Here is a 21,276-nt window from a genome sequence, read left to right as displayed (position 1 = left end):
GGAGCCACAAGCTCATGTCTCACACTTCACAGGGAGCCCACCCTATCCCCACCCATTCCTGGGGCCTGGGAAGGTGGGGGGCTGAGCCGCCGAGGCCCCTGGGATTCCTTCCCAGGGCAGGGCTCCTGGGGCAGCCACATGCAGACCCCTGTGGTGGGCTGCAGCTCGGGGCTCAGCTCGTCTCCTCCCTCCAGTGGGCTCCCAGGTCCGGGCAGTCTCTCCGAAGTTCTGGAGAGTGGCTCTGGGACCACCCAGGGTCGCCCTTGACTGCCTCAGCAAGAGTCATGCCTTGAGGCTGGGCGCTTGCCCGCGTCCAGAACACTTCAGTGTGAATGGGCACTGCACCTGCAGCCTTGGCGTGGGAGGGGCCGTTTGGGAGCAGGTGGAAGCCTGGGCTGCTGAAGTGGAGGGACTGGATGACCTTGGCCAAGGCCCTGCCTCCCTCTGGGCTGCACTGTGTGGAGCTGAGTGCATGAGCTAGGGAAGCCCTCGGTTCTCTCCTCCCTGCCCGTCCTCTCTGTCTTGTGCCTCAGCTTCTTCCTTGCCCCCCAGGGGTCCACAGAGACAGAGAGGCCTTGACTTTGATGTGCTTTATTTAGCCTGTGGGGGAGCAGGGGCCGAGGGTGCGGCGGGAGAGCTGGGCTGGTTGCACGGTGGACTTGTGGGAGGAGAGGCAGCATCACAGGTCCATGGTGCTGAGCTCCCTGCGGGGAGAGGCCGGAGCGGGACACTGTGGGGGCAGTCCTGCTGCCCTGGGCCCCTCTTCTACCCCCACTCCCAGGTTGTCCAGCCCTGATCCAGTCCCTGCCCTCACTTCTGCCTCAGGAAAGCAAACTGACCTGGGTGCGGCTGCGTGGGGGTGGCCCCATTCCAAGAAACCCAGAGTGTCCACTTGGTCTCTCTTCCCGTACCTGTGAGGGCAGAGGCAGCTGGAGCAAATCCCCTGGCCTGTGTCCCCTTAGGCAGCATTTCGCCCACACTGCACAGGCCCAGGCATGGTCAGCTGAGAGCAGGCATGGAAGGGGCTGGGGCTGGGGCCCAGCGCAGACTCCCCCTCCCTCCTCCTCCCCACTGACCCCCAACACACCTGGGCCTGGTCAGCATGTTGATGTATCGGCGGAGATCGGCCACGTACTCAGCCATCTGCTCTGGCGTGGCATCGTCCCCTGGGTACACCGGCTCCGGCGGGGCTCCCTGGGCAGCCAGAGGCGGCCGCAGCAGCAGAGCCACGCAGGTGGACAGGAGCAGCAGGGAGACGCAGCGGTGTGCGGCAGCCATCTGAGGAGCAGGCAGTGGGAGCCATAGAGGCAGCACAGAGCCCGCTTGCCCCGCCTCCATCCCTCACCAGGGCTGCCCACCCTTAGATGCTGCACTGGGGGCACAGACAGCCCTGGGAGCAGCCCAGCAGCTGAAACTCGACCAGGTCCAGGAGCTGGGGACTCCTGGGAGGGAGCCACGGGGCACGGATGGAGGGAACGGGCTGGTGGGCAGCAGGGCAGGGAAGGGACACACAGTGACCGTAGGAAGGAAGGACAGAAGTCCATGGCCTTGTGGGTCTGGCGTCCACCAAGAGCCAAGGCACAGACAGGAGGCCTTGGAGAAACGGCACTCGGTGTCCCTGCTGCCCCCGGGGCAGGCGGGCGCCAGCATGGGCAGACAGACGGCCCTTCTGGTGTGACAGGTTTGTCCAGGTGCAGAGCCCCCCTGAGCCCCACCAGGCCCCAAGCCCTGCAAAGCACAGGCTCCTCCCCTCATCCCAGCTCTGGGGTCCCCAGAGCCCCACTCACCTTGAGTCCTGCGTGAGAGGAGTGGGTGCGGGTGCGTGCCTCAGGCCGTGTGGGTCCCCTGCTGTCGGCCCCTTTATAGTCCTCAGCACCCCAAGTCCCCGCCTCCCATCAGCCTCAGTCCCCAGCCCTCACCCCCCTCCTCCCACTGTCTCCCTGGTGCCCACAGCGCCAGCGCTGGGGCCAGGGACAGGAGGGAGGCAGGGCAATGTTGATAACCGTCTCCTGTGGGCCCGTCTGTGATGCCCCCACCCCTGGGGCACCAGTGCAGGCCAGGTTCACAAGCGTGCTGTTTGGGGACTTCAGGGTCGCCACCAGACCCTTCTCGCTGGCCTTGGAATGCAAGAGTCAACCCAGACCCCTGAAAGAAGATTGAGGCCACAGGGACCCCCAGCCTTCTCCAGGGAGCAGCCAGACGCAGGTGGGCACAGGGAAGGGGCTCCAGGTTCCAGGCCATGTGGTGAGGATGGGGCACCAAGCATGGAAAAATGCACTGGGTGGGAGCCGAGGGTGCTGGGGCCAGGGGAAATGGGGTGCCCATTTCTGGTGGTCATTTGCCCCCCCATCTCTGGAGCCCCTACTCCAGGGAAGTGAGCCAAACCACCTGCAAAGCTTCAGCTTTCCTCACCCCACCGAGTCCCTACAACCCGTTACAGAGTCCGAGACCGAAACATGCTCAGAGATGTGAAATAACTGGCCCAGCGCACACAGCCAGCCAGTGGGAGATCAGGGCTAGACACTAAGTCTAACTCCCAAGCCGTGATCCTGCGTTGCTGTCACACATTGGCTGCTCAGGTGTCGCTGTGACTCCCCACTTTGGAGGCGCTTGCTGCTGCCCAGGTCTTGCAATCTGGCTCGATTCGCAGCCCCCTATCTCCCTCCACCCCCCTCCCAGAGCCTCCAAGCCTTTCCCCTGCACTGGCCCCCCCTCCAGCCCGCCACCCCCTCCCTGGCTCAGGACAAGGAGCAGTACCTGGCTGTACCTCTACATGTTGGCACCTGGGTAGGGAGCAAGGGACCTCTCCCCCAGGCTTCCTGCTGTCCCAGATCTGGACAGTAGGAAATATTCAGGCAGGGCCGGGGCCGCAGGTGGACTTGAGGCTGGGGGAGAGGACTGGGGGCAAGGCTGGGATCTGGCATGCTGGGCTTGGAGGGTCACACTGGCCTGGCTCCAAATCCCAGCTCTGCTTCTCACCAGCTGTGTAGGCCTGGGAAAATAATTCCTTTAACCTCTCTAAGCTTCAATTTTCCTCTCTGTAAAGGGTTTATCAGGGTCTGTGCTGTGGTGTAGTGGTTAAAGCCACTGCCCGCAGTGCCAGCATCCCATATGGGTGCCAATTCAAGTCCCAGCTTCTCTACTTCCAGTCCAGTTCCCAGCTAATGCACCTGGGGAAGCAATAGAAGATGGTCCAAGTGCTTGGGCCCCTGCATCCACGCGGGAGACCCGGCTCCTGACTCCAGGCTCTGGATCAGCCCAGCTCCGGCCATAGCAGCCATTTGGGGAGTGAACCAGCAGATGGAAGACCTCTCTCTCTCTCTCTCTCTCTCTCTCTCTCTCTCTAACTCTGCCCTTCAATTAGATAAAACTTTAAAAAGGTTGTATCCTGTGCATCTCAAGATAAGAATAAAGAAAGCTCAGTAAACATCGGGGTTCTGCCTTGTTCCTCCCAGCTCTGATTTCTGCTCAGCAGGCAACAGTTCACATTCCACAAAGCAAACATGGGGCCCCTCTCCGGGCCTGGGTTTCCCACCTCCCAGCATGAGGATGGTGAACTGATGGCGGGTCCCAGGTGGCTCCAGTGTGGAGGCAGCAGCAAGCCACCAGGGGGCGCCCGGCTTCGTCCATAGATCAAGCTGCCCGGGCTCCCCCTGGGATGGCTGCCTTTTGGGCCGAGTTCTAACCACCACCACCACCAGCAGCGGTGAGGATCTAGCCCCACCAGACAGGGAGGAATCCAGGGGTGGGCGCAGATGTGAGGCCGCTGATAGCTCTGTCCTGCTGCAGAGGTAAACCAGACTACTTCACAAGTGTCCACTAAACCTGTAGCTTTTGGGTTTCTCCTTTGCAAATGAGAGTCCTGGGCCCTCTCGGGGACGTGGTGGGGATCAGAGAACAAGAGGTGATGGGTGGGCTTCCTGCGCCGGGTGGCCATGTCAGAGCAGAGCCGCGGGCCTCGCTCACCTGCACCTGTCCTGCGGTGCTTGCCAGGCAGCCCTGCCGAGAGAAGGCACGCGGTACCCCTGCCCAGAGAAGGCACGGGGTACCGACCTGCACACAGCCTGGCTGAGGGCCAGCCCAGCCTCACGCCCTCTGGATAGGGTGGTGCTGGGGATGGAGTGGAGGACCAGGCGCGGTGAAGGAAGGCAGGTGACGGGGCGGTCAGGACTGCGGGGGCAGGAGTTGGGCCTGTGAGGCTGCCTTCACCACTGCCTGACCTCAGTCCCTTCTGCTCCTTCGGCGGTCGGTATCGTGCACCTGGCCTGGGCCCCGCACTGGAGCCACCTCGGCTGGTGGGGAATGGAGAAGTGAGCGTTCTGCGGAGCTGAGTGCGGAACCCAGGATGCCTTCAAAACATGTGTTTGTCTATTCAAAAGGCAGAGTGACAGAGAGAGGGAGAGAGAGAGAATCGGTCTTCCGTCCACTGCTGGTTCAGTTCCCAGATGGCTGCTTCAGGATACGGGAAGCTAGCATCACAAGCGGACCATAACATCAGCCCCTGGGAGGGCTTTTTTTAAAGATTTTTTTATTATTATTTAAAAGTCAGAGCTACAGAAAGAGAGGAGAGAGAGGAAGAGATAGAAAGAGAACTTTTCCCTCTGCGGGTTCACTCCCCAGATGGCCACAGTGGCCAGGTCTAGGCCAGGCTGAAGTCAGGAGCCAGGAGCTTCACCTGGGTCTCCCACATGGGTGCAGGGGCCCCAGCACCTGGGTCATCTGCTGCTGCTTTTCCCAGGCCATCAGCAGGGAGCTGGATTGGAAGTGGAGCAGCCGGGACATGAACCAGCGCCCACATGGGATGCCGGCGCTGCAGACCGTGTCTTTACCTGCTGCGCCACAGCGGCGGCCCCTGGGATGGCTTTTTTTGAGATGATTTCACTGGTGGTGGTGTTCAGTGCGGCAGTAAAATCATCACTCGGAGGCCCGCCTCCCCTCTCAGAGTGCCTGCTTCCAGGTCAGCGCCTCTGCTTCCTGCCCGGCTTCCTGCTAATGTGCACCCTGGGAGGCAGCAGGGGACGGCTCAAATACCTGGGCCCCTGCCACCCACTCAGGAGACCCAGATGGAGTTCTGGGCTCCTGCCTTTGGCCTGGCCCAGTCCTGGCTGTTGCAGGCAGTTGGGGAGTGAACCAGCAGATGCAAGAGCTGTGCGTGTGTATGTATGTGTCTGCCTTTGAAATATTTTTTTAAATATTTTAAAAGTCATTAGCTTATTTTAAGGTGTAGATGTCCGTTTTTTTTTTTTTAATATTTGTTTATTTACTTGAAAGGAAGAGTGAAAGAGAGAGAGAGAGAGAGAATCTTCCATCCTCTGGTTCACTCCTCAAATGGCCACAACAGCCAGGGCTGGGCCAGGCCAAAGCCAGGAACCAGGAGGTTCTTCCGGGTCTCCCATGGGGGTGCAGGGGCCCAAGGACCTGGGAAGTCGTCTGCTGCCTTCCCAGGGCACAGCAGGGAGCTGGATGGGAGGCGGAGGCGGTCCTGCTGGGGTGCGGTTCGGCCCGATGCACCCTCACCTGAGGTCAAGAAGAGGGAGCCCAGACACAGCAGCAGGCACGGCGGAGGGGGACGCGTGGGCACAGGGAGAAGACACCCAACTCAGGCCAAGGATCCTGTCTGTACCTGCAGAGGGACTGAGCCCTGGCAGCACTGGGTACGGGCTCCGGCTCAGCCTCCGGAGAGGTCCTTTAGAACCCCGGTTCTGTTCTTTGTCACGGCAGCCCCAGCAAATGAACACACTTCCCTTCCCGGGGAGCCGTGAGGTTTCAGTCACCTGCAGTTAGCCACAGTCAGAAAATATGAGATGGGGCCGGCGCCGCGGCTCACTAGGCTAATCCTCCGCCTTGCGGCGCCGGCACACCGGGTTCTAGTCCCGGTCAGGGAGCCGGATTCTGTTCCGGTTGCCCCTCTTCCAGGCCAGCCCTCTGCTGTGGCCAGGGAGTGCAGTGGAGGATGGCCCAGGTGCTTGGGCCCTGCACCCCATGGGAGACCAGGAAAAGCACCTGGCTCCTGGCTCCTGCCATCGGATCAGCGCGGTGCGCCGTCCGCAGCGTGCCGGCCGCGGCGGCCATTGGAGGGTGAACCAACGGCAAAGGAAGACCTTTCTCTCTGTCTCTCTCTCTCACTGTCCACTCTGCCTGTCAAAAAAAAAAAAAAAAAAAAAAAAGAAAATATGAGATGGAAAGTTCCAGAAATAAACAAGTCATAAGATTTCAATTGCAACCGATTTCTTTGTTTATTTGCTTGTTTTCTTTATCAGACACAGAGAGAGACAGACAGCGAGATCCCACCTGCTGCTTCACCCCCCCCAAATGCCAACAACAGCCAAGCTGAAGTCAAGGCCTCCCACAGGGGCAGGTGGGGCCAAGGACTTGAGCTACCGCTGCTGCTTCCCGGGCTGCACATCAGCAGGGGCAGAGGCGGAGACCCCGACTCAGGCACCCTGACATGCTATGCGAGCACCCCAAGTGGAGCCCGCTCCATGGGTCTCGCACCTCTGGCTCTGTCCAACCCTGAACTTGAATCACCCCTTGGCCCAGCATATCACCGAGGTCCTGCTACCCACAGGTTGGTCACTCAGAAGCCAGCTTGGTCTTCGGATCGACTGTCGCGGCTCCAGTCACCCTCCCAGGGCAGCCTCAGGCGGCACCGCAGTGCCCAGGCCGCCCCCTCCCCCGGCTCACACCTGCACACGAAGGGGAAGTGCACTGGGGTGTTTGGCGAGAGCCCACAGTCACACACCGCTGTTACGGCGTTGATTATGGTGAATTAGAATTCTCTGTTGGGCCCGGCACCATGGCTCACTTGGCTAATCCTCGACCTGTGGTGTCAGCATCCCATGTGGGCACCGGGTTCTAGTCCCTGTTGCCCCTCTTCCAGTCCAGCTCTCTGCTGTGGCCCGGCAAGGCAGTGGAGGATGGCCCAAGTGCTTGGGCCCTGCACCCCATGGGAGACCAGGAGAAGCACCTGGCTCCTGGCTTCGGATCGGCATAGTTCTGGCTGTGGCGTCCATTTTGGGGGGTGAACCAATGGAGGGAAGACATTCCTCTCTGTCTCTCTCTCTCTCTCTCTCTCTCACTGTCTAACTCTATCTGTCAAATAAATTTTAAAAATATTTTTTAAAAAAAGAATTCTCTGTTGCTACTCTTATTCTCCTTTTACTGGGCTAACATAAATTAAATCTTTTAAAGATTTCATTTTATTTATTTCAAAGGCAGAGTGACAGAGAGAGAGAGCAAGATGGAGAGAGCTTCCATCCGCTGGTTCACTGCCCAAGTGGCCGCAACGGCCAGGACTGGGCTCAGCGAAAGCCAGAGCCAGGAGCTCCATCCGGGTCTCCCACACGGGTGGCAGGGACCCAAGCAAGGGGGCCATTTCTGCTGCATGGTCCAGGGAGCTGGATCGGAAGCAGAGCGGCCGCGACTGGAACCGGTGCTCTGATACATCACGCCAGTGTCACAGGCAGCGGCTTAAGCCACTGCGCCACAATGCCAGTCCCTATAAATTAAACTTCATAATAGGTGAGTGAGTGCAGAGAAGAGCACAGCGTTTGGAGAGCCTGCAGCTTCAGGCATCCACCGGGGTCCTGCCGCGTGCTCCTGGCCGATGAGGGAGGCCGCTGCACAGCAATGTAGACCCCCCCACCCCACCCCACCCCGGGTGTGCCCTGGGGAAAGCCGGCTGCAGCTAACTCCCACCTCCCCAAGAGCGTCACACTGGAGGCTGTGCACAGGCCCTGTGGTCAGCAGCGCCTCCCTCCCCAAGCTCCAAACTGCCAGCCAGCACCCGCACACACGTTCAAGTGAGCATTCCTGGGAGCCAGACAGCCCCGGGCCTGGCCAGCCTCCGGCCCTAAGAGCATGAGAGACGCCAGGAGAGACGGAGAGGTGAGCCCCTCCCTCTCCTGCCCCCAGGGTGTTCCTGAGGGGAACACGGTGCTTCTTGCAAGCTGCACAGTAGCCTGCACGCCTGCCCTGGCCCTGCCAGGAGCCCGGATGCAGCTGAGATGGGGACGGGCCAGGCCGGCTGCCACCCGGGGAGAGCACACGGCAGGAACCTGGGCTCTCGGAGGCCCCGCGCGGCACAGCTGCCAGCTCCCCAGATGCCCCTGGCATTTCACCTAAGGGAGAAATGAAACTTCCATCTGTGTGCTCCACTGATGACTCCATGCAGTAAAAAAAAGGGGGGGTTGGCATAGCGGGTACTTGCCAGGTCGGGAAGCCTGCACTCTGTACCAGAGCGCCAGGGCTGGAGTTCCGGCTCCACTCCGGATCCAGCGCCCTCCTCGTGTGCACCCTGGGAGGCAGCAGGTGATGGCTCAAGGACTTGGGTCCCTGCCAACCACGTGGGCGACCTGGATGGCGCTGTGGGCATTTGGAAAGCTAACCAGCAAGTGGGAAAGTGGGAGCTGTGTGTGTGTGTCTCAAAAAAAAAAAAAAAAAAAAAAACAGCCAAGTCAACATCCTAGCAATAGGATACTTGTGAAACGCATTGCCTAGCACATAATTAAGTGCTTAAAAAACAAGACAGCTGTCGCTGCTGTCACTGCGATTCTTCCTCCTACGCTCCCTGTGGCTCCGGCACTGGTGGAGTCTGACCAGCCGAGGATTAGCCACCTGCTCGCCAGCCTCACAGTGGATGGCAGGTGAACCCGTGTCCCTGACGGGCACCCAGATGGGTCAAGCTGGGCAGAAATTGTGGCCACGTGGAACCCCGCCAGGCCTCTCTTCCGGTAGTCTGGGGCTGGGCACAGGTCTTCCAGGCGGGTGGGCGGGCAGAGGACCGGAACACCCCCCCCCCACACACACACACAGATGCCCCCTCCTTCGCAGTGAACCGAAGCTCAAGGCGGCCACGGCCACTGGGAGAGAAGACAGGGGACAAGACGGGACTCAGATAAGGGCAGTAGAGGGGGCAAGGCCCCGGAGATGCACACCTTCCCCCAACACACACACACACACATGCACACACACGCATGCACACTGGAGAAATCAGGAAGCACTCTGGGGCCTGAGTGTTCCCTGGGGCACACACCCTGGCGCCCCTGCCCCCAGTGGCCTTAGCTGGAGGGAGGTGAGGGCAGAGCCTGTGGCCCCCAGGGCAGGCTGCGTCCCCCTCCCAGAGCCGCCTCGTGCCCTGCAGCCCTCCTGACCTAGGCCTGTGGCCTCAGCCCAGGACGCCCCGCCCTTAGAGACCCCGCAGGCGACACAGAGGGGGGACACAGAGACAGCGTCGGCCTCTTTGTTTCTTGTTTCAAATTCACTGGACAGAGCACCCAATCCCTGGCTCACTCCCTAAGCGCCCGAAATGGCCAGAGCTGGGCCACAGCTAAGGTGGGGTGCCAGAACTCAAGTCTCCCGCTTGGGTGGCAGGGATCTGTACAAGGAGGAAGCCGGAGTGCGGAGCCAGAGCCAGGAAACCGAACCCAGGCATTCCCACGTGGGCCACTGTCGTCTTCCTGGACGGAACTCCGTGGGCAGGCAGTGGCAGAGCAGTGAGAGCTGAGCGGTCAGCAGGCAGGGAGAATGCACGTCAGGGCCAACCGAGGCGGGCTTCCTGGAGGAAAGGGACTGAGAGGAAGGAAGTCAGGGGACTTGGGGGACACTTTGAACATCTGCAGTGCCTCTGGACTGACCCCAGGGCCTTGTGCAGTGTGGACACGGAGGGTGTCTGATGGCTGGCCACAGGCACAGCTAGTGACTTACCCAGCTGGAGTGAATTCCCGGAGGAGGGAGAGGCGGCTCCACACTCCCTTGCCCCGCCCACCTCTCACCCAGCAAGACATGCCCCTCGCCGGCCCACCCCGCAGTCCAGGGAAGCCTCCACGGCCCCGGCTCTCGGGGGTCAGCGTCCCGGGCCTGGGTGCCTCGCCTGTCCCCGTCCGTCCGTCCGTCGGCTCTCCTAGGCTGCCACGTTCCCACCGTCCCTCCTGCCTGCCGCCCGCCCCTGCCCGACTAGGGCCGTCTCCTCTCCCGGCCTCTGGCGCCCACCCTCACTCCCGCCGGAAGCCACCCTCAGAGAGGGAACATCAACACACGCTTTCCGTTTCTGTGAAATGTGCTCTTTATTTTGGGACGGGGAAGGACCACACGCAGCACTCCCACCCAGGGGGCGGGGACACAGAGGGCCCCGTGCCAACCCCGCCCCCAACATGCAACCGGCTGTGGGGGGATCCAGGTTCCAGGGTCAGAAGCAAATATGCAAATGAGTTGGCGTAGTTAGCATATCTCCCAGGAGGCCTCGGGGGTCTTCACCACGGGTAGGCGCCTTCTGACCTGCAATCGGATATGGGGCGGAGAGACCGAGGGCGTCTTAGGTGGTGGTGGCCCACGGTGGGGGTTCCGTGCGGCAGCAGGGCCGGACCACGTGTCAGGGGTCAGGGGGTATACTGAGCGGGGTGCATTTACCGAGACCTGACGGGACGGTTCTCGCCGTCGGGGAACAGCAGTTTGGAGAAGAGCGTTTCCGAGCCGTCGCGTTTCCCATACCTGGGGGCGGGGCCGCGGGGGACTGTGAGCAGGCTTGGCCACACCCCCTGGGTGGGGCGGGGCGGAGGGCGAGGGACCCCCGGACCACCGGCCCCGCGCATGCGCTCACCTCTGTCGGGTAACTAGGTTGAGGTAGTGGCGCAGGGAGGCGTAGTAGCGGTTCAGCTCCTCAGGGGAGGCGTCTTCTCCTGGAGCCTCGGGTTTGGAGGGGTAGGCGTCGACCAGCGTCCCCAGGCAGGCGAGCAGGGCCAGCAGCACTGCGGCCACGGCGGGCCACGGCCTGCGCATCGTCACCATCTGGGAAGGGGGCGTTGGAGCGTGGTGGGAGGCTGCACCTGCCGTCGAACCCACGCTCCGGCCGACTGGCTGGGGCTGGCGCTGGACCAGGCAGGCTGTGTGTCCGGGGCCGCTGTGCCGCCCTGGCCTCCGGCTCCTCACCTGTGAGAGCGCCGGAAGCCTTGCCTGCCTCCCCATCCCTACCCCCGTCTTCGATGGAGGAAGAGGGCTCAGCTTCCCACCGCCGCTGGCTCCCTGCTAGTCCTGCTCCCCGCTACCCGGCCTCAGTTTCCCCAAGAAATAGCGCGGGTCCCCCGGTACCAGGGGACTCCGAGTCCACTCACAGCGACGATCCCGAGGCGAGCTGAGCAGGAGGTGGAGAGGAGGGGAGTCCCAAGGGCTGGGCTGCTGCAGGGCGGCTCTGCGGGGCCTCCTCGGCTGGGCTGGCGCTTTCCCCCGCGGGGCTTATATCCCGGCCTGGAAGGGGAGGGGGAGCGCGGAGGGAGGGCCCTGCCTCCTCCCTCCCTCCACCCGCGCCCAGCCTCGCCCCGAGTTTCCACCCAGCCTGTGCCTGACGTCTGCGCCTCGCAGGAGCCAGGGTGCAGGCGACCACACCCCGGGTCCCAGACCAGGGTGCCTGGCGCACCTGTGTGCACCCACAGCCCCCCCGTGGCAGGTCTGGGCTCCTGAGATGTGAAGGGGGCCCAGCTAGATTCCCGGGGCAGCCTCCAGCACCAGGGATGGTTCACCATGGAGCCCGTCCATGGGCGCAGTGAGGCGTGGGAGGGACACGATCCACCAGCCTGTGGGACCTGTGACCGCCCCTCCAGACAGCCCCTGCTTGGTTTCACCTTGGAGAAGGGCACAAGGGTGACTGGACCTAGGAAGGAAGTCCTACTAAAGGCCGTAGAGGGAGCCCGTGACCTGGGCTCCGGACCTGCCGGTTATGATGCCGTGGGGAGAGGCCCTCTGGATATGTGAGCTCTCTGCACTCAAGATCTGGTGGGAGAGAGGCAGCAGCAGGTCCTCCTAGCGGAAGCAGCTGAGTCGGGCACGCAGGCATCCAGCCTGGCACATACAGATGGGGCTCCAGCCTGGCCTGGCATAGAGCCCCCTCCCAAGTGTCCCCCGCCCCCAGCCGAGGTGTCATCAGGGCACAGTGCCTCCCGGAGCTGAGTGGTGCCAAGGTTGCCCAAGCACTTGCCACTGTCTCCAGGCCACTGGCGCCTCCACTGGGTTCTGGAGCCAGGATGCTCCCCGAGCCTTTGAAGAGGAAGGGTCAATGTTTACTACGCAGCTGCTGAGCGCGGGGTGGTAAATGACTTCAGACAGGGGATGAGCTGACTCTGTCCCCAGTTTACAGATGAGGAAGCTGAAACTCTGCAAGCAGCCAAGGGCACCCTGATTCCAATGGGAAGAGGACGGGGCAAGGCCACACCCAGCCTGAGGGGCAGACAGGTGGTCAGACATGCAGCAGGGCACCACCTGTCTGAGGCCTGGGCTGTGCGAGGAACCCAGGCTGCACCTCCCATCAGACCCACCTGCCCCCACCCAGGAGGAGAGAGGGCAACTGCGGGGCCTCCCCGTAAAGCCCCTCCCCGCCTCCTCTCCCCCAGCCTGGCCGGAGCCTCCAGCAGAGCAGGAGGGGCCCTCGTGTCCGGGTTTGTCCTGTTTCTGGGCCGCCCCCTCTCCCCAGTACAGATGGCTGCGGGTCTATTTTTAGAGCGTGCAGAGATGGTGCGTCAGGGCTCCTTCAATCACCTTTTTATGGGTTCAGTCACCTGCACCCTCCGGAAATGGCGCCTTATCAGGCAGGCAGGCCCCAGGGGCCTTGCACATCCCAAGAAACTCCACGGTGCCTCGCTGAGCGCGGAGGAGGAAGAGGACGCCAGGACACGGAGACGCAGAGCCTTCCTTGGAGGCCTCCAGTGTCCCTTGAGGTCCCCATCGGAGGCCTTCCCTGATCCCAGAGTGACACAAGCCTGGGCAGGGGTGCCCGAGAGTGGGGACGCCTGGCTCCTGTGAGCCAGCAGCACCAGCCGGGAGGAGGTGGGGGCTTTCTAGGGTACCATCCCCTACCCAGCAGAGAGATGCGCGGGGAACTGAGACCCCAGCCCCTCTAGCCGCAGGGTGCGGGTCTGAGGCGGTGGGGGAGGTGGAAGGCCTGAGCTCTGGTAGGCTCGGAAGAGCCACTTACTGTTGACTTTTCAAGCCGAGGTGACCAGGACCGAGGGGCCCCATGGCGCGGAGCAGGAGCGAGCCAGCCGTCACCCCCTCCCTCCACCTCCACTCCCAATTACAAGGCAAGCTGATTGGTTCATTAATCACCACCCTCTCGTTGAAGACTTGATTAACTTGTTGATCCGTGGGGAGGATCGATGGGCTCGCCAGCCGCACCCACTGGCCCACCGCCACCATCGATGCGGGGCTGGGTGGCTGTGGGACGTGGCTGGGCTGACAGTGGGGAAGGGAGAAACGTCAGGACCAGTTGTTATCACAGACGAGGCCAGGACCTGCCTCCAACTTGTCCTTGAAGAGAATGGGGCCAGACTCACTAAGGAACCCTTGGCCCCGTCCTAGCAGGGCCACCCAGGTCAGGCTGGCCGTGGACCTGGACCCCAACTGGCCACACCCCTTGCCCAACTGAAGGGCCATCATCAAGACGGGGTGGACTGAGCTGGTGTGATGGCACTGCAGGTTAAGCAGCTGCCCGCCGATGCCAGGATCTCATATTGGAGCACTGGCTGCTCCACTTCCTATCCAGCTCCCTGCTGTGGCCTGGGAAAGCAGCGGAAGATGGCCCAAGTGCTTGGGCCCCTGCCACCCATGTGGGAGACCTGGATGGACTTCTAGGCTCCTGGCTTTAGCTGGCCCAGCCCTGGCCATTGAGGCCATTTGGAACCAGTGGGTGGAAAATACTCTCTCTCTCTCTTTCTCGCTCTCTGTAACTCTGCCTTTCAAAAAAAAAAAAAAAAAAAAACACAAAAGACAAAGTGGCCCATAACACTCATCTTCAGAGGTTTAGTCTACACCCAGCGCCCACCTGTCCCCACCCCCATACACAGGCCCCTGCTGTGCTGAGTGATGGGCAGGGCCAGTCCACTGCCTCCACCCTCAGGCAGGGCCTCTTGCCCAGAGCCCTCCAGACAGCAGGTCGCCAGGCAGCAAAAGCCATCCAGTCCTCATCCAATATGACTTCTTCTTCTTCTTTTTTTTTTTTTTAAAGAGGCAGCGTTAGAGAGAGGTTTTCCATCTGCTGGCTCACTCCCCAATTGGCTGTGGTGATCTGAAGCCAGGAGCCAGGAGCTTCTTCCAAGTCTCTGATACAGGTGCAGGGGCCCAAGGACTTGGGCCATCTTCTACTGCTTTCCCAACCCATAGCAGAGAGCTGGATGGGAAGTGGAGCAGCCGGGACTCAAACCAGCACCCATATGGGATGCCGGCACTGCAGGCGGCAGCTCTACCCGCTATGCCACATCACCGGCCTCCAATGTGCACTTCTTAAGCCCCACTGTGTGCCAGGCAGTGCTCTGGATGCCAGGACAAAACAGAGAACAAAAAGGAAAAACCTACTCTGGTGGCAAAAAATAGAAAATAAACAAGCAAGCAAATGGCTGACTGATGGTAAGTACTACAGACGCAATTCAGGGTAAGGTGGATGGCGTGCGGGGGTGTGGGAAGGGCTCACCTGTAAGCTGGTGTTTGAAAGTGATGAAGCAAACCAGGAGGTTCTCTTGGGAAGATGGTTCCAGGTGGAGCAAACAGCACGTGCAAGGGCCCTGACGTAGGAGCCTGCTTGGCAGGTGGAGGCACAGCAAGGTGGCCCATGTGGCTGGAGTGGAGTGAGTGATGGAGGAAGCTGGCAGGAGAGGGCAGCAGATCAGATGAGGGAGGCAGCAGGGGTTAGATCGTGCAGGGCCTTAAAGCTTTGGCTTTGCTCAGAAGGAGATGAGAGCTTCGGGTGCAGGAGTGACTTCTGGTGTAAGAGAAGCACTGAGTGTCAGGACAGATGGAGGGCATCAAGGCCAAATGCAGGGAGGCCAGTTAGGACTCATGTCAGTGACACAGCCGGGAGCACACATGCACACGCCTGCACACACGTACACTCAGGCACCGCTCGCAGCTGTAGCTGTCTCCCCATGTCTCACACAGCTGCACACATGGAGCAGCTGCTGGCTGGGGCCAGGCAGCTTCCCTCTGGCTCAAACGGTCTGCTGGATGCAGAGAATCAGGGGCCTCACGGCAGGTGTCTCGGGGCTCGGCCTGCTCTGATCGCCAGGACTCCTTGTGCATCACCTCGTGCAGCCCAGGGGCATGCCGGCCACAGGGTGGAGTTTACAGGAAGGGCAGGCACACACATGTCCTCGTATTTCAAACACTGTGCTGCTCCCTGTGCAGCATGGAGCAGGGGATGAAGACGACAATGGGGCATCATCCGAAAATGGTCCGTCCCTGTACGGGGTAAGAGGAAAGGTTTTTTTTTTTTTTTAAGATTTATTTATTTATTTGAAAGTCAGAGTTACACAGAGAAAGGAGAGGCAGAGAGAGAGAGAGAGAGAGAGAGAGAGAGAGAGAGAGAGGTCTTCCATCCAATGATTCACTCCCCAATTGGCCGCAACTGCCAGAACTGTGCTGATCCGAAGCCAGGAGCCAGGAGCTTCTTCTGGGTCTCCCACACAGGTGCAGGGGCCCAAGCACTTGTGCCATCTTCTACTGCTTTCCCGGGCCATAGCAGAGAGCTGGATTGGAAGAGGAGCAGCTGGGTCTTGTACCAGCACCCATATGGGATGCTGGCGCTTCAGGCCAGGGCGTTGACCCGCTGCACCACAGCACCAGCCCCAAGAGGAAAGTGTTTTTAAAAGATTTGATCGGGGCCAGCGCTGTGGCATAGTGGGCTGGGCCTCCGCCTGCGGTGCCGGCATCCCATATGGGTGCCCGTTCATGTCCCAGCTGCTCCTCTTCTGATCCGGCTCTCTGCTATGGCCTGGGAAAGCAATGGAAGATGGCCCAGGTCCTTGGGCCCCTGCACTCACATTGGAAGACCCGGAATAAGCTCCTGGCTCTTGACTTCAATCAGCCCAGCTCTGGCCTTTCAAAAAAAAAAGAGAGAGAGAGAGAGAGAGAGAGAGAGAAGCTGTTGGGCATAAATCAACAGTCTCTGCCATAGAACATGAGGGAGAAAATGGCCATGTTTTACTTTATTTTTATTTATTTGAGAGAGAGAGAGAGAGAGAGAGAGAGAGAATCTTCCATCTGCTGTTTCGCTCACCAAGTGCCTGTAACAGCTGGGGCTGGGCCAAAGCCAATAATGAGGAACTGAATCCGGTCTTGAACGTGAATGGCAGCAACTCAGGTACTTCAGCCATCACTGCTATCTCCCAGGGTCTGCAGTGGCAGGAAGCCGGAGCCAGGAGTGGAAGCCAGGTGGTCGGATGGGGGTGCGGGTGGCTTTACTGCTGACCCGACACCTGCTCCAAAGGCGGTCCTCCTGGGGAGGCAGGTGCATGTGGGCACTGGGGGGCTCCCCTGGGAAGCAGAGACAACACAGCAGGCAGAAGCCGGACTCAGCGAAGGACCTGAGGCTGGAGCCCAGGCTGTGACTCAGCACCGACATTTAGTGAGTTGGAACACGGAGGACCACCAGGAGGGCAGGCACACAGGACACCAAGCGCTTGCCCTCACCCACCTGTGCCTCTGCGCTCGCTCGGTGGAGCTGCTCTGAGCAGGGAAGCCGAACCCTCAGGACCTCCCACCAGCACCTGGCCGGAGCCCCGCATTCCTCCCACGCTACAGCGGCCCCTCTAGCCTCTCTGGTCTGTCTCTATCTCGGGTCCAGGACTGGACCCGCGTCCACCCGGCACTGGGCTTCTGTCTCTCCATCTCCCCTGCCACTCAGGTCGGCCCAGGCTTGTCCTCATGGCCAGGCTGTCCCCACAGGGGCCGTGTGGCCTTCAGATCACAGCCTTGCCCGGTATCTCACTCAGCTGTTCCGTTCTTTTCCATCCCTGATGGGCACTGCCAGCTCTTCCCCGACCTCCATTCTCCTCTTCCGCCATAACAGAGTTCAGCTGCGCACTCGGCTTCCGGGCTGAAGACCACGTTCCCCAGTCCCCACCGCTGCCACCCGTGATAGGCTCCAGCCAGTGGCTCCACCGTGTGCTGTTCAGGGGAATGGGCACAGTCCCTCAATGCAATGCAAAACCAGCAAAGTAAAAATGATGCGTTTTCACTGCTTTATTGAGCTAGATGGCCAAAAAACTGTAAATGTTTAAAGTATACCATCTGATGATGTGTGGGGAGCAACCCGGACTGGACTAAGTTACTGGAATTAAGACTTATTCTATGCATCTGCTCTCCCACAATATGGCGCTGGGAGAGGAGAAAACAGCTTCTGCACAGCTGCCTCCAGTTCAACCAACAAGCTGCGGGACCTGCTCCTGATTGGAGGAGAGCAGCGTACTCGGCGTGTGGGTAGCAGAGTTGGGATTGGTAAAGAGGACTATAAAGGAGGAGAGAGACAACATGCACAAGGAACATCTAGGGGGAACATCTAAGGGGAACACCTGTGCAGCCCCCGAGAGAGCTGGCCGGCGGTGTGCCGCTCCCCCGCGGAAGTGGGGAATGTGGCAGGGGGAACCGCCCTTCCACGGAGGTGGAAGGGTCGGTAGCCAACCCGGGAAGGACCAGCAGCCAACCCGGGAAGGGACGGTAGCCAACCCGGGAAGAACCAGCGGCAAACCCGGGGAGGGCCGAGCAGACGAAAGAACAGCGCAGGGTCCTGTGTCGTTCCTCCACGAAGAGGGGGAGCGACAATGATGTGAAATGTCCAGTGTACGATATAATATTATCAATATAGTCCTCATGCCACACACTCAATGTCTAGAGTTCTTCACATGTGTGAACCTGGAAGGCCTCATGCTAAGTAAAATAAGCCAGAAACAGAGAGGAGAATGCTGGGGCTGGCATCGTGGTGCAACCAACTGAGCTGCTGCTTTGGACGCCTACATGCCCTTTCCAAGTGCAGGTTCGAGTCTCAGCTGCTCTGCTTCCATTCTAGCTCCCTGCTAATGCACCTGAGAAGCAGACGAAGGCCCAAGTCCTTGGGCCCCTGCCACCCATGTGGAAGACCTGAACAGAGTGCCAGGCTACTGATTGCAGCCTAGCCCAGCACTGGCTGTTGGGGACATTTGGAGAGTGAACTAGTAAGCATAAAATACCCCCCATCACTTCGACTTCAAATAAATAAATCTATTTTTAAAAGTGTCTACAAAAAAGCAGAACCAATCAGCAAGCAGAATTATATTCTTTTTTTAAAACCAATCTTTTACTGATTCTTTATTTGAGAAGTAGAGTTACAGACAGAGGCAGAGACAGAGAGAGAGGTCTTCCATCTGATGGTTCACTCCCCAAATGGCTGCAGTGGCTGGGGATGCACTGATCTGAAGCCAGGAGCTTCTTCCGGGTCTCCCATGTGGGTGCAGGGGCCCAAGGACTTGGGCCATCTTCTGCTGCTTTCCCAGGCCATAGCAGAGAGCCAGATTGGAAGGGGAGCAGCTGGGACTTGAACCGGCACCCATCTGGGATACCCGCGCCGCCCCCACCCCCGCACTATTCTTTCCTGATTCTTTCTTCCTTTTGCTGCCGCAGTGACGCCGGCGCTCCCAGGGGTGAGCTTGCTTTTCCTCTCCTCCGTCTTCTTCGCCATGGGGTTCTCACCAAACCCGAGATTTAACCAGCTCTTGTGCTAATGATCCCCAAGTCTCCGTAACTTCCTGCCCTGCCGGGTTCCTCGTGTGCATGAGCCACGGTAGACACGGCTGCGTGGATGTCGCACAATGTGTCCCCTGACTGCGTGGGGACTACAAGGATGGGAAGTCACCTCTGGGGGCCGCACCCCCAGTCTTGCCAGGTCCCAGCACTCCCAGCCCTCCTGCCCCGCCCTATCCCCCAAGCCCCGACCATTCCTTGGCATTCTGTGCCGACATCTCCTGTGAGTGTTTATGGCCTGGCTGCTGGACCACGGGCCCCAGGGGGCTCTCGCCCATTTTCCTCACTAAATGTCCCCGCGCCCACAGCACCAGAACAGCGTCTGACACACCAGGGGCTCCAGTCGCGTTTGTTGAGCGAATGGACCCCTATCCCAGCCTTCAGTGACTGCAGTCACTTGCAAAACACATGGGTGCGTGCACATACATACGCACATGCACACATATACACACACATCATATGGGCGCACACGCACACTTGTACACAAGTGCACACACATGCACACTCTCCAAGCCCAAAGTCTATCCCTGAGTGAATGCCCCAAAGTGGAAACAACTCCAGTGCCCCTCGATGGGTGGCTGAGGTAATAACCGTGGAACATCTGCAAATTGGGAGATTTACCACTCGGTCATAAAAAGGAACACACTGTTGGCACACAGAGCAAATTGGATTAATCTCAAAGGCATTAGACTGAGTGAACAAGCCTGTTTCAAAAGGTTACGTCCCGTTTAATTCATTTATAGGACATCCTCAAAGAGACCGCCCCATCGTGATGGAGAGCAGCGAGCGGTTGCCAAGACGAGGGCTGCAAGGAGGCCGACGCACCTGACCGCGGTGCCGGTGGTGGGGAGGATCTGCGCATGTGCAGAACGCCAACCACAGCGGCGTTATTCCTGGTGCTTCCTTTACCTGTCATAGGAACAGCTTCGCAGGGACAAGTGTGGTGCGGCAGTAGGACAGCACGTGCGACGCCCACACCCCGTCGCAGAGTGCCAAGGTTTGGGTGCTGGCTTTGCTCCCATTCCAGCCTCCTGCTCACGCAACCCTGATTGGCAGCAGGTGATGGCTCAGACAGTGGGGCTCCTGCCGCCTGCCCCGAGTTACCTGGATTGAGTTCCTGGCTCCTGGCCATTTGGGTAGTAAACTAGCAGACGGGAGGTCTCCCTCCCTCCCTCCCTCCCTCCCTCTCCCTCCCTTTCTACTTCTCAAATAAAAATGTAAAGTCTTTAAAGTGCTCAGAACAATGCCTGGAAAATGATAAGCTTTCAGAAAACCTTTTCAAGGAGACATGGCTGCCAGGCTCCCGTGCTGAGCCACCCACCGGCGTCAGAAGCCCCAGCGGAGCGGGCCCGTGGGCGGCTGCCGAAAGACCAGCGGACCTGCGGGTTGCCTGGGGTCTGTCCTTTCCGCGGGGTCACACCCGAGGCAGGGTCTGCGATGTTTGTGTGCGAGCAGAAGGGAAGCAGTGGCGATGCGCAGCGTCCTGCACAGACAGGGTGCGGAGGAAGGGCTGGGTCCAGGCAGACCTGCGGGCACCGGTGGAGGCGCTGCCCCCGGAGCTCAGAGCCCAGCTCCAGCGACGGACACAAGCTGGCTCCAGGTCTGCTTGGGTCACTCAGGGGGTCTCTCTGCCCTGAGAAAGTTGTGTCCTCTCAGAGCCCCCTTTTTGTCATCTGTGAAAGCAGCTGGGGCAGGTGGCGAGGGCTTCATGAGCATCATTGCAGGTGCCCGTGACCAACACACGTTTCAATAGACAGAGAGAGAGAGAGAGAGAGAGAGAGAGAGAGAGAGAGAGAGAGAGAGGTCTTTCATCCACTGGTCCACTCCCCAGATGGCCGCCACGGCCAAAGCTTGGCCAGACCAAAGTTAGGAACCAGGAGCTTCATCCAGGTCTCCCACACGGGTGCAGGGGCCCAAGCACTTGGACCATCTTTCACTGCTTTCCCAGGTGCATTAGCAGGGAGCTGGATGGGAAGTGGAGCAGCCGGGACATGAACCAGCAGCGCCCATATGGGATGCAAGGTCGCAGGCGGTGGCTTTACCCACTGAGCCACAGTGCAGGTCCCTGCTCTGGAAATTTGAGCCCCAAACTTCCATCATGAAATCTGCAGAGTGACATGCGGAAAGGCAGCTCAGTGAGTGGGGTGGGGGTTTCTCTGTTTGTGCTTCTTTGTAGCTCATACAAAGGGGCTTCAAAAAGTTCTTGGGGACAAGGCAGAGTGGCATTTGGCACGCAGTTAAGGGTTAAGATGCTGCTTGGGCCACCCCGCATCCCATATCCGAGCGCCTGGGTTTGAGTCCCAGCTCTGTCCCTCATCCCAGCTTCCTGCTAATGCGCACCTCGGGGGGCAGCAGTGACAGCAGTGGTGGCCCAAGGATTGAGCCCCTGCCACCCACTCCCAGCTCCCAGCCTCAGCCTGGCCCAGCCCTGGCCATCGCGGGCATTTGGGGAGTGAACCATCAGATGGAAGATCTCTGTCTCTTTCTTTTTTTAAAAAAAGATTTATTTTATTTATTTCAAAGACAGAGTTACAGAGAGAGGTAGAGACAGAGAGAGAGGTCTTCCATCCGCTGGTTTACTCCCCAGATGACCACAACGGCCGAAGCTGCGCCGATCCGAAACCAGGAGCCAGGAGCCTCCTCTGGGTCCCCCACATGGGTGCAGGGGCCCAAGGACTTGGGCCAACCTCCACTGCTATCCCAGGCCATAGCAGAGAGCTGGATCGGAAGTGGAGCAGCTGGGAC

General features: G+C 59.8%; 2 protein-coding genes across 4 annotated transcripts; both read right to left on the bottom strand.

Annotated features, from left to right (window-relative positions):
* Positions 1-575: 575 nt before the first annotated feature.
* Positions 576-8,314, bottom strand: PPY (pancreatic polypeptide). 2 transcript variants are annotated; one of them, XM_070060903.1, is made up of 4 exons: positions 8,210-8,314; positions 1,088-1,278; positions 840-911; positions 576-704 (listed from the first exon to the last, which is right to left on the bottom strand). In XM_070060903.1, exons 2-4 carry the CDS (start codon positions 1,276-1,278, stop codon positions 680-682), a joined length of 288 nt encoding a protein of 95 aa, XP_069917004.1. In that variant the 5' UTR covers positions 8,210-8,314; the 3' UTR covers positions 576-679. The 2 variants fall into 2 exon arrangements, with proteins under 2 accessions (XP_069917004.1, XP_002719475.3); XM_002719429.5 differs by lacking the exon at positions 8,210-8,314 and adding an exon at positions 1,788-1,889.
* Positions 8,315-10,045: 1,731 nt separating this feature from the next.
* PYY (peptide YY) lies at positions 10,046-11,252 on the bottom strand. 2 transcript variants are annotated; one of them, XM_017348857.3, is made up of 4 exons: positions 11,109-11,252; positions 10,598-10,785; positions 10,408-10,488; positions 10,046-10,275 (listed from the first exon to the last, which is right to left on the bottom strand). In XM_017348857.3, the coding sequence occupies exons 2-4, from the start codon at positions 10,783-10,785 to the stop codon at positions 10,251-10,253; spliced, it is 294 nt and encodes a 97-aa protein (XP_017204346.3). In that variant the 5' UTR covers positions 11,109-11,252; the 3' UTR covers positions 10,046-10,250. The 2 variants fall into 2 exon arrangements, with proteins under 2 accessions (XP_017204346.3, XP_051681678.2); XM_051825718.2 differs by lacking the exon at positions 10,046-10,275 and having other exon boundaries at positions 10,404-10,488.
* Between the last annotated feature and the right edge of the window lie 10,024 nt (positions 11,253-21,276).

The sequence above is a fragment of the Oryctolagus cuniculus genome, chromosome 17, assembly GCF_964237555.1.
Source record: "Oryctolagus cuniculus chromosome 17, mOryCun1.1, whole genome shotgun sequence".
NCBI lineage: Eukaryota > Metazoa > Chordata > Mammalia > Lagomorpha > Leporidae > Oryctolagus > Oryctolagus cuniculus.
This window is presented reverse-complemented; position numbering and strand designations above follow the sequence as displayed.

Excerpts from the sequence above, each read along its gene's own strand:
- PPY (XM_070060903.1), bottom strand. The coding sequence starts at position 1,278 with ATGGCTGCCGCACACCGCTGCGTCTCCCTGCTGCTCCTGTCCACCTGC. Across the intron at positions 912-1,087 it reads AACATGCTGACCAGGCCCAG|GTACGGGAAGAGAGACCAAG; the intron begins GTGTGTTGGGGG and ends CTGCCCTCACAG. Across the intron at positions 705-839 it reads CCCCACGCAGCCGCACCCAG|GGAGCTCAGCACCATGGACC; the intron begins GTCAGTTTGCTT and ends CTCTCCCCGCAG.
- PYY (XM_017348857.3), bottom strand. The coding sequence starts at position 10,785 with ATGGTGACGATGCGCAGGCCGTGGCCCGCCGTGGCCGCAGTGCTGCTG. Across the intron at positions 10,489-10,597 it reads AACCTAGTTACCCGACAGAG|GTATGGGAAACGCGACGGCT; the intron begins GTGAGCGCATGC and ends CCCCGCCCCCAG. Across the intron at positions 10,276-10,407 it reads AACCGTCCCGTCAGGTCTCG|GTCAGAAGGCGCCTACCCGT; the intron begins GTAAATGCACCC and ends ATCCGATTGCAG.